Here is a 12,405-nt window from a genome sequence, read left to right as displayed (position 1 = left end):
CCACATTAAGTTGCAAGGAGAAAACGAGACTGCTGTCGAGTAAAAAAGTGTAAATACTCGAGTATGAACTTTTATTGAAACTTGACCAGTATACCTACAATATGATGAATAAGTTAAATCCTATTTATAAAAATGTATTTCTGCGTTTATGTATTTTAGTTTCTACCTTTTTATGTTGTTTTAACTCTCGTCCTTTTAGTGGGTAGAATAAATAAAGTACAAGGTTTTCGGCACTTTTCTAACAAAGGGCTATTTTTACACATAACAAAAAAAAACTACTGATGTAATCATCATGAAATTTTAACAGCTAATAGAAAATATACTTATAAAACAAATTTATATGTTTTAAAATTTTTCATCGGTAAAAAAAATCTCTTACTATATTTGTAATGGCTTTTAATTGAGAGACGGAACAGTTAAGAAACTCAGCTGAAAGCTTGAATTAAAGCTATTAAAAATATAAATATGTAATTTGATTTGCAAATTATGTGCTAACACATATTTGAGTCACACAGCTGAGTGTGACTCGTAATCCGTGTTTTTCTAATTAGTTTAGTAACTTTCCTGTATAGCTCCAAATTTGAGTATCTAAACTGTATTACAAGTGACGTTGTAGGCAGAATCTGCCCGCATGACGCCACGCGGCGCGGCGGGTAGCCCCTATATTACAATTTAAATTACAACCAAACTACGCCAGCTAAAAATTTTAAAAAATATGATCCAAAAGGTTCAACTCTTTAGCTACAAAATCCACCGTTTTTTAACTTACCTGACCAAAAAATAAAAAAATTAGCAGCCGACGAACTTTTTCATGTCATATTTTAAAACTCATTTAAAAGTACCGACTTTATTTGAAGATTTAAAATAGAAAATACTAACTTTTAAGCTTTTAATTAAAACCAATAGTGTCATAGACTTATTGACTTCACTCATACGAAGTTTCAACCATATAACTTAAGTCTAAGTAGGCTAAATGTCGAGTTATTTTGAAGCGGAACATTGAGTTTTGGGGCCGTTTAATAAGCTGTGGCAACCACTGTAGAGACTTCTGGCTCAGACTGTACCGTTGGAGGTTATGAAATTTGGACATTATGAACCGCACTGTTTATTTGGTATCTTCACGTTGGAGTTTGTGAAATTTGGACATTGTGAAACAGTGATTATTTGAATGTTATAGATTTGGAGCTTATGAAATTTGGAGGTTATGAACCGCTCTGTTTATTTAATATTTAAACGTTGGAGTTTGTGAAACTTGGACATTGTGAACCAGTGATTATTTGAATGTTATAGATTTGGAGCTTATGAAATTTGGAGGTTATGAACCGCTCTGTTCATTTAATATTTTAAGCGTTGGAGTTTGTGAAATTTGGAGTTTATGAAACGCTCCCTCGTGTTTGTATTACCTTACCGCCGTGTACAGTCTGGTACAGTCCCAGTCACAACGTGCTAATGGTTAACAGCCCCAGTAAAGCCAGCCGTCACTTTATGACATCTTTTGTTCCGCTCCCATAAACTCGCACATTATCGTCCACTTGAGATCTCCTTCGTGAGTATTAGTTGGCCATTCAACATTTGTTTGCGATTGTGATAAATATCCGCGATGGTACAAAGCGGTTTAACGTTTTTGTTTTAGGGGATTATTGAATAATATATTGGTCCAGCGAATAAATTGGTTAGAATGACAATGTATACGCAAAATGATAGGAAAAGATAATTACTCCGTGTAAAGTATTGTCCATCTGTTGTTGGAGAAAGTTAATACTTATTATGGACTTTGACGGATTCTTTTTTTGTCACCTCATATCGTGTACTGCCTTTTAATCTATTGTCAGTTTGAGCAAAAAAGGAAAGAAAGGTGTACGTCAAGGTGTGTTACCGTCAGCTTAATCTACTGTCAACGTATTCAGCATTACGTTTGATACACTGTCAGCGTGAAAACTGCCATTATCATACCATTTTCATGTGAACGTGAACGCAATGTGCTTTAAGAGTGACTGCTAGCTTGATGTCAATGTGAACTACTGCCAGTAATCAAAACTGTTAACGAAAGTAAGTTACTGCCAACGTGAAGAACTGCCAGTGTATCAACGTGAACTACCGTCACTGCCCTATCAATCTCAATGTCTTTGTCTACCCAGGGTGCTGGAGCGTGCCCCGCGGTGTAGGTTTTTCCTCGCTCGCTACGCTCGGACGAGTCGCCCAGCTCGCGCACTCGCCACCAAATCGATTACGATTACCTATCAAGGTCGTACGATGACAAATCGCTCGCTCTTCGAAGGTGTTTTGGCGTTCTCACGACGCGATGATGTGTTGTGCCGGTCGTTGCTCACTGTCTATATCTGGCCATGGATAAATGTTGATCATTCCGATAGCATTGGGCCGTAACATTATGATATTTCCTGCATCGAGATAATGCTGTGCAAAATTTTAAGAAGAAATATAAAAGGTTAAGTTGTGATGTCTTTCAGTAATATGGAAGTTAATAGTATATACCAAGTCGTTTTCGTAAGGGATATTATTATGTAAGGGCGTTTTCGCTATGTTATTCTAGGACATTTCATTCCCTTCAAGAGTTTTGAATTTAAAATTGCCAATCAAACAGACACAACAAACCAAATATTGTCACACAGATGTTAGTAAAATAGTTCATGCCTTCTTAGATTGTTAATCAGCATGCAAAAATGTATACAGTACTATTGACTGTAAGAAACGGAAGTACACAATATAATAATTTGATTCACTTGTATTTTAATGGCAATTTAGGTCAGTTATATAGTTTATCTAAGAGAGAAAAGTTTCAGCGACTTTATGCATATTATTATGCATATATTATTGTGTATACAGAATAGTCTTTCAGTATTTTGTGCATTTTCCTTTTACGAATAAAAACAACAGGTGAGGTGATGATATATGAACTTCAGTGCATTACAGTCTATAGCATCACTAATGTTAAACTATAACTATTAGTCAAACAAATTCCGGCATACTCACAGGACTCACCTAGGTTCGCAGTCATGGACTCCAAGTCCTTCGGTTTCCTCTTCCTGGGCCGTCCCTTCTGCCGAGGCGTGGGTGCGCCGTTGAAGAAGGCGGGAGGTCGCGGCTGGTCGACGTGGGGGTGCGGCGGAGTGGCGGCCAGAGGCGGCGTGGGGCCAGGGCCTAGGCGGGGGTGGTAGTGCAGGTCCCCAGGGTAGGGGTCTGGGGGAGGCGCTGGAGGCAGCTCCTGGTAGTGGAGGCGGCAGAACACCGCTCCGTCCCGCATACCGAAGGTGTCTCCCTTGGCCAGGACTGTCTGACAGACGGCGCAGGAGAAGCAGTGGACGTGAAAGACCATCTCTCTCGCTCTCATCACCAACTCAGAAGCTAGGATGGCAGCTTGGCACCTTCCGCAGCGCTTCATGCCGAACAACCTGCAAAAGAGGTGGAGAATTAGGAAAGTCCAATTCATATAGTACATCTTATAATATATAGTGCTAAGGCAACAGTGTGTTGCGATTTGACGAGACTAAATTACCAACTAACAACTAGGATGGGGACGCAATTATGGGGTTTTCTATTGCAGTGGATGATGTTGACGTAAGTTATGTTCCGGAATTAGTCCCAATGATCGAGGATAACACGGTCTAGTTTCAAACCATCAAAAAGGTCTTGAGACCAATTACCGATTTTCGAACCGATTGTTCTTACCTTTGTGAGGTAAGCACTATAACCACAAGCGTACCAGGAGTACTGTATCTGAATTCCGTCTATTTTTCTCATTCAGTAGTTAATAAATCAAAACCCCTTATAAAACCGCAATCAGCCAAGGATTTGGGAGGATGTAAAAATGAGCGTCTTACATTAGAAATAGTATTTCACCATCATTGTCTCTCGTTAATTAAATACTAAAAATTCGCACGTTCTGGTACTGTTAAAGTGTCTTTTTTATGAAATCTATTCAAAACCACCCGTTTACAAACAAAGTGTCCACAATACGTTGCTATGGGTGTGGGTGATGGGTGGCCGAGTTCTGGTAGTGGCTGTGGACGGTGTGGTAGGTGGGTAGGTGGCGGGGGTGACCACAGCGCTATCTAGTGGTCGACGGCGGCACGACCGTCATAACCGCATGGCGATAGACTCTGTACCGTGTGTGTGGTCAACACACGACCAACACGACCCTGGAAACTATGCAACTACCGCCAACTACAGCTGCAATCTCCAGACTACTACATGCGACATTCTCCGCAGTACTTCCAGGAACTGACGCTGCTAGACCTGCCTCTCCACTCCAGTCACCGGTGTCACCGTTCTATGGAGATTTGCAAGCGATGTTCGAATATCAAGTTGTAATTGGTCCTATGTTTAATCATTGGTTTTAGACACGTGTAAACATTAGCCAAAGAAGTATAGTGTCGAATTTAGATATTGTACAGAGAAAAATTGAGTAGCTTATAGCTGATTTCGTATTGGCGTAAACCACTATAGTTCGGCCGCCTAGAAAGCGACCTCCTCCAACATTGGTTTAGCATTAGCGCGCAGGTCGTTTTCTAAGCGGCCGAACTATAGTTGGAACCATTTTGGAAAAGGTGTACAGCCACTACTCCGATAAACACTTCCGAAACTGTAATTTGGAGTTTTGTTTTTCAGAGCATCACATAAATATCGCTAGCGACTGCAACGATAAGATACAGCAGACCAGTATTTAACCAACATATGAAATACTATATCAGCAAACGACGATAATGGTTTCGTAAAATACACGTCCCCCATATATTTCAAAAAAGTCATTACGATGTTGACCTTTTTCACCATGAAGCGACCTTGAGTATTCTCCCACCTTTATCACGCAGACACCGACAACACGCACTGTCTACGTCGGTCGGCGGAATATCGGCTATTAAACAATAAATGTTTATAGCGACGCCGCAGACATGCGCAGCACAAGAGATGTAGTGCGCAGCGCCCGACAACCGCCGCAGTGCGGCCAATTGATATATCACATCGTGTTTATCAATGCGCCTTGTTTACAACTAATTACAGCGATCTCTCCGGGAAACGCATATAAATGCCGCTTCCAATGCGGGATAGTTGTATAGATTTACGCGGCAAGTCGCTAGCTCTGTCAGCTGCGTCTTGTGTTTTTATACAACGTCATATGTGTAATCTGACGTTCTGCGAGGTAGGTTTATCTGTCGGACAGGTGGAACAAATCGCAGCTGTTTCCTTCATGCTGGTTTGTGTACGAAACGGATTCAAATTGAAATGTCAGTCAGATGGTGCAAAATTTACAGTTCGACAATACAACAAAATACTGTCAGTTATGTATTTATTTAAAAGGTCTGAATATTTTCAAGTTATTATTGTAGGAAATTAATGGTGCAATTTTGAGAAGCTTGAATAAATTGCTCATCGGTCCAACTAATCGAACGATTTTATTGCATGATTCTGATATATAGAAATTGGGTCTGTTAACGATTAAATATGCTTTCCAGTACTTATAGACGTATTGATGTAATTGGGAAGGACTGATTACAAAATATACTAACAGGTTTAAATAATTAAAGACTGGTGAAATTGGATGGTTCTGATAGGATTGGATGACCTTCGTCTAATATTATATCAGAATCGGAAACGGCAGAGTAGAAAAATGTTTGTAAAATTTAAACAATTGAACACTTAAGCTGCTTACCAATATTTCTTCTTTGAACTGATAGAATCAATAGCAGTATTAAAACAACCTCTTTATAAAACCCAGTAAAAAATCTTAAGCCTCTCGAACGTAGAATATTGTTATACCTTAATTGTTGCAATGAGAGGCGAGCTGCGAGGGCCCTTGAGGCGAGAGTCAGCTTGTAAATGAGTCTTAGATATTTGACTAATTGGTGCAAATCGTCCTTGTGGCTCGTATTTCCATAAACCTCGTGTAATTGGGACCAAAAAGCCGGCGCGAGTTTGACCCAATTTCCTTTACCGACAATGAGACATCTCATGGTTATTCAACGTAGACGCCCAGTCCTGTCCAAGATTGTGGATGTGGTCAAGATGGAAAGCCTGCGACTGACTCAACAACAGCTATACTAGGCGACGTTTAATTACCTTTCCAGTAAAAAGTGCATTGACTTTCATAAGAACTTGGCTCAGGTTGGTTTTTGATGTTGACTTTTACAGAAGATCTGTTGAAAAAGTGTTTTGTAAAAGTTTACTACATACGAGGAATGTGGAAGATTTGAGAGAAGTTGTTGATACCACAGCAGCTGATTGGATGATTGGTTCCAGCGATCGCCTTCACAAGCTATTTGCCATCAAAAAAAAGGTAGACTTAAATTTTAAAGACTGCTAATTTTAAGTGATTTCACCCAACAAATTATACCAGCCATTTCTTATAACTGGAGTTAGATGACCTACATGCACATTTAAATATATTTGAAATACTCAAATCATGAAGGAAACATGTTCAAGCAGATATGATATCTGAAGGTCCAACAGCGATAAAATTTTAAACCTCCACAAGAGTTTTCAACACATTTGTTATTTGCATATATCTTATCGCGCATCTTATCGGGTATGTTCCCATGGGGAATGTATGGACCCCTAAAAGGAAAGAGACATTTAAAACAGGTTGCGACATTTCGGCAGCGCAACGCCCACTGGACTTTTCGATGCCCAAATATTTGTTGGCGAAGACACCACGCTCTGCCACCGACTTTTATTTGCTGTCTTGGAATTTACAGCAGGCAGAAAGGTCCGACAATGTTTTCAGCTTTGATAGCGCGGACGTTCGGGAGCAAATGCCGATCGTAAATTATAGTGCTTTATTTTAGAGCTCTTTGATTTGCAAAGTGGTTTTATCCTGGTCAGTTTCAGATTTATCTTGAGATTGAAAAACGATGTTTCCAGTCGAGTCTGAGAACATTTCCGATGCAGATGTTGTGTTACTGATGTCGAATGTTGGATGTTGAAACTGGTGCCTGTCGAATGTAGATGTTGAATGTCTGACTACTTTTCTGCACCCGTTTCGAAAAAGAGAAACGGCCGTTATACAACTGAAACGTTTCATGACACATTGTAAACCTAACATATTGGCAGTCAAAGGTTTTTGTCATATGAGGTGTTGATTGGGCAAAAGGTTAAATTAGTTTGATTAACCAGATAAACTCGGGATATTATTTAATTTTTATTTTGCATGATAGTGTCACTATGTTAATTATACACAGCCCAAGGGTAAACCGTCAAGTTCTCTTTCACTATTCATCCATATTTTAAGAACATTTGATATATACATTAAACTCCTTACAAACAGTTAACCCATCAATAATCATAGTAATACTTTTTACGCCACACTACATTATTATGACGAACTTCCCAAGCAAGGATTTAGTCCAGAAAACAGCTGTTTGCCGCCAGCTTATTCAAATGGGGTTTCATTGCGTAATACTGTTCTGCAATGAGTTTTGCCGTACACCAATCAGCTGATTATACTGTATTTGCGTGGCAATGATTGGTTATAAACAAAAACATAACCTCTCTCAGAGGTTATGACTAGTGATTTTTAGTCCTTTAGTTGGTGGAAATATATAAGGATTTGTACGGATTAAGTAGTATGGCGTAAACTATCGTACGTAACTCGTCCAAAATGTGTTTACCGGACTCGTATGGTAATCCCGTACTCGACTTCGTCTCGCACGGGAACGACCTCACTCGTCCGGTAAACACTTATTTTCAGGACTAGTAACGTAATATACTATTCCATGTTACATTAAACCCCTTCAATAGACGTAATAGTCTTTTTCCAGGATACTGTGATAGTCCGAGAATTTTTGCACTCAAGTGTGTGAATTACTTTACGTATGTTGTCAACATTTCCTAGCACAATATAAATTTCTTTGTAGGAGAACGAACTTAACTTTTCATTTCATAGAAGGTTTTTTACATAAATGATCAGTTTTATAACCGAATACAACAAGAAGATATTTCGTCTCAATACAAGGAAAAACTTGTGATTTTCCCTCAAATTTATTATCCTGTTATAATTCAATAGTGAGTATCAACAATTTCTTAATGTATAAAAGATGATACAAGTCAAAAAATTTGGGAGGGTTGAAATAACAGAATGTTCCAAATCTTCGTTCCAAAACCATTCCCACCGTAAACCAACTGGTTTATGTACTCGGTCGTCGCGGGGCATTCCAAAAATGAATTTGAAGTATAGAATTTCAGGTGATATTTTTATGAATTCTTTCCGCAGGATTCCACCCAATAAATCAACAAGCATTCCGTAAAGGTCGAATTCGTTTGCGACTGCATACTTGGAGAAAATATCCACTGGAAATGTCACCGACGTATATTTTTTTACACTTAAATTTATTTGCTTGATAGTCAATAATTCATATCGTAATTTAGTCCAAGACTATAAAATTTATAGTTTTATGATGCAAAATCCTATATACAGTTATTTTCTTGTAACCATAGTCAGAGATTGGAGAGGTTCCAATAACTTTATTACCTGCTCGCTTGTAAGTTTTAAATGTTTACTCATATTTTGATTTCTATCATCGATAACGTTATTTCTTATTTTGAAACAGTTGAAAAGAAGGTACAGTAAGTGAGGTACGTTGTAACACTTTCCTAAGATTCTATCAGTCTTGATAGAATGGAATTAATATGTTGGTAAAAGTTATTTAAAAGTTTCATGATTTAGGTAAGAGACGTCCCCAGCAAATTCACAAGAAGTTCAGGAGTTTAGAGTTAGACCAACGATCATATTATAAGACAGTAGACTGACTTTTCTTAAAAAGTTTGTTTAGTTGGCGTAGACACAACAATTGCAAATAATAATATAACACTAGTTATTTTCCGAACAATATTTTAGCGTTATTAAATGTTACTTTTAACTATACTGTACAGCAACATTCAATTTACACATTTACATTTCAGATCTGGGCCACCCTTTTCCAAAAACCCTTTCGCTTCCCACAGGTCTCCTGGAACGCTAAACGCTACCCTCCGCAATACCGCAAATCAAGGGTGTATCGACAGTTGTAGTTGTGAATGCCCGTGGACGGATGGGGCGCAACCCTTCAACCAGTTATTTTTTAGCGAGTTTGCGTTACAAACAAGAAACAAACACAATGCGACGACCTGCTGCGCGCGCGCCGCCCCGCGAACAAAGGCATTCTACCCGACCAATAAAAAAACTGTTTTATTGTGAGTGAAAAAAGAAAAGAGAAACACAGTTGCAACAAAAGCATATCCGAGTCTATTCAGTGGCGGACCCGCCCACCGTACGGCCGTGACGCCATCTATTGATAACGGTGATAACGAGCTTCCATCTCACACTCACTGGCTCTCTCTCTCTCGCTCTCAAACTACTGGTCTTCGGTCTTGGATCGGTCCGGGTCATTGAAGTGAAACGTAACTCAAACGTCTTAAAAGTATTAGATCAATGTTAGCCTTGCATTGATTGAAACTCGCGAACTTGTAAAAGATCAAGTGTTTGATAATTAAGTTTAAAATTAGGGTATTTCAAAATAATGTTACGTTGTGTAAAATAAAATCTTAAAATATAACGCTGGACTAACATTTTATGTAAGTCCTTTTGGCAGTATTCCTTTTTCCTTCCTTTTTGGATTAGTAGTATTAACTCTTGAGGGGCCAATTCACATTCAAGTAGGTCTATGATAGATAAAAGGGTAGGCAACTGCAAATTCATTGTATTCATTGTATTCAATGCTGAAGCTAATGCAGACGGCTTCATGAGAAGATACCCAATCTAAACAGTCTTTAAACAGCGACTCAAATTTTAGCTGGGTATTTCAAGTGGATTGTATGAATATAAGTTTAGAACGGAGTGAGATATCCTGTGTAGCGTTGTCACTAACTATGATTAGGCAATTCTTCGACATGGTTGATATAAGGGTAGCTAGTCTTAATTTCGAACCATCAAAAAGCTACTGACTTGTCTGAGGATCAACCCGTTAACGAACTAATTAATTTGTGGGCACTATAAGCAGTCAGACATTTACTCAGCTTCTGCAAAACTACCCTAATTAATGTCTAAGTAATTTGATGATAGAGGATAATAAGGGTAGGGTATGATACTTTTTTTGAAATATAGCTAGTAAGGCGAAGGGAAAAGAAAAATATAAAAAGAAAGCGAAATAAACTAGTTGATTCAACTGGTAGCCTATAGTCCGAATCCACTGATTGGGTTAACATTTGTAACAACAGCTAACGATAAACACATGGATAACCCTCTTCAAAACCAGGTGTTACGCTTTTCACAAATCACCAACCCATGAGATGTTAAAGTCCAGTGGAGCAAATAAGTTGAATAGATCCTCAGACTACATTGTTACTTGTTGTTCCCTTGCCTTCTTGATCCGTTAGTCGCATTTGTGCAAGAGCGTAAACAGTTTTTTTCTCCGGAAACTAAAGATAATCCGCATTAGACGATGAGGGTCGGTTGCGGTCAAGTGGACAAAGATTATGTGGGACTAGCGTTGTACAACGTGGGAACAATGCTAATCTGGGGCTACGTCCCCTAGACCTCAGGTCAACTGGACAACAGATAATGCCCGTGCCCTAGGATTGGGATAACAAACTGTCCCTGGTGATCATCTGTGAAGCTTTGGGAACTTTCGAAAGAATTAACTACGGTACATTCCAAAACTAACACAAATGGGGCTTAGTACACTTTCCGTCCGAAAAAAATGGAAGATTTTACGTTGCTTGGGCAAGATAAGCATGGGATAAGTATAGGCTGATGACACTGAATGGATATAAAAAAAATCGTTAGTTTATTGTGATTATGCGCCATAGAATTCTTTGTTTGAGAATTTCGATTTTAAAATTGATCAAAAATCAAAATCTGCTTTATTTCCAAAAAATTTTTACAATATATACAATATACAAAATACGAACAATAGTCCCGCATAGGCCGTAAAAGACCTGTGCGCGGGACGAGCTCTATTACAAATTAGAAATATTCTTAAAAATTTAAAACTAAATTAATCAAAATACTATTTACAACTAAGCTATGAGACAGCTACAGGAACAGTTAATGCTAAATAAAAGGTAGTCGAGTGAATGGAGTTGCAGTTACTGATATATGTACGCTAAATATTGTTTGGTGTACTTGTGTATAATTATTGTTAGGTATTGTATACTGAACCGATAAGTGTCTCAGACTGATCGAGCCCAATCTCCGACAGCCAACTGCTTACCGAACGATTATAAACTGGAAGAGATACCTGTAGATCTCTAATCTCGGATGGTATATTCCTATACAAAAAATTCGCAATATAAAAAGCATTGATGTACTGAGATATGGTATAACTATTTACAAGGCAAGACAGTAGTTGATCACCGGTATCTTAAAGAATCGTCGTCTCAATCAATAAAGAATCACATGTTGGCCTGACTTGAAGTAATGTGACAAACAATTCCAGGTCTGTGTCCATCAGAGTAGTGGGGTTTTTTAGTGAGTAGTTTAAAAACATTTTCCCTCCTCTCCCTTAAAAAAATCAATAAACAATCATTGTGTCTTTAGCTGATTGATGCTTAGCTATAATTTTTTGTGCTCGCCAGTCGCAATGCAAAACCAGAAGCTGATGTTGAATATTTGACATATAAATAATCGTCTGAGTAAAATTAGCGTAATTGATTCTGGCTGTATAGTTAAGTGTGACATTGCCAATTCTACGAGATGTATGAAAGGTATACTATATTCAAATACGCATTATAGGCTACAATAACTAGGTTTATACTGTTACTGAAACATATAATGGTAGTTATAATGCGTTTTATTTCATGACAAGCTGTTGCGTTTCCACATTGACCAATGCAGATGACCACGACACACTATAGTCTGATCCTACAATTACACGTTTGACTGCTGAGCGATTGCAACCAGCCTGTAACACCTTGAAGAAGACATCACATCAACCCCGACTCCAGATGAATGTCCAGTTCGCACCCGTCACCCAGCGGTCCTGCGGCCCAGTCAAAGCGGTCTCGCGTGCGCCCTCGCTAGTTTTTGTGCCAGTCCGCCTATCATCTGTTTATACCCGTGAACTATTATGGTTCTTGTGTGACCCATAAACTTGTTGCAGGAGATCTCAAGCACCCCACAATTATTCATTCCTTTACGCCGCGCCGACTCCGCCTTTGCCGCGCCGAGCCCCTTGTGCAAACTTTATGGTAATTGATTCGGTGGGTCACAATATTGTGTATTGTGCCGGGCAAAAACTAGCGGCTCCATTCACAATGTTCACGGTGGTTGCCTCCATCTCAATTTGGAGCCTCTTAAACCGTCATAACCGTCCATCAAACGTTGTTGCCGCCGTTGTTCGATACTTGCTTTGTGGCCTGAGGATACAATGGTGTTTAGTGATCCCCTTTAGTGTTGAGTTTTGCTTGGAAAGTAAA

The 12,405-nt window shown here is 38.9% G+C and overlaps 1 protein-coding gene across 3 annotated transcripts in view; it reads right to left on the bottom strand.

Moving 5' to 3' along the window:
* Positions 1 to 12,405, bottom strand: part of LOC129004752 (LIM/homeobox protein Lhx9-like) — a 90,916-nt gene that overhangs the window by 26,489 nt on the left and 52,022 nt on the right. For 2 of the 3 annotated variants that reach the window (XM_054433363.1, XM_054433364.1), the window contains exon 4: positions 2,992 to 3,410. In XM_054433363.1, coding sequence (XP_054289338.1) covers positions 2,992 to 3,410 — 419 coding nt within the window. The remainder of the gene's footprint in view (positions 1 to 2,991; positions 3,411 to 12,405) is intronic. The other variant, XM_054433366.1, reaches the window with a different exon arrangement.

Source organism: Macrosteles quadrilineatus, unplaced genomic scaffold, assembly GCF_028750875.1.
Source record: "Macrosteles quadrilineatus isolate MER2022 unplaced genomic scaffold, UCM_ALF_1.0 Scaffold_11__1_contigs__length_5352618, whole genome shotgun sequence".
NCBI lineage: Eukaryota > Metazoa > Arthropoda > Insecta > Hemiptera > Cicadellidae > Macrosteles > Macrosteles quadrilineatus.
The sequence above is the reverse complement of the archived record's forward strand: the minus strand, read 5'-3'. Positions and strand labels throughout refer to the sequence as shown.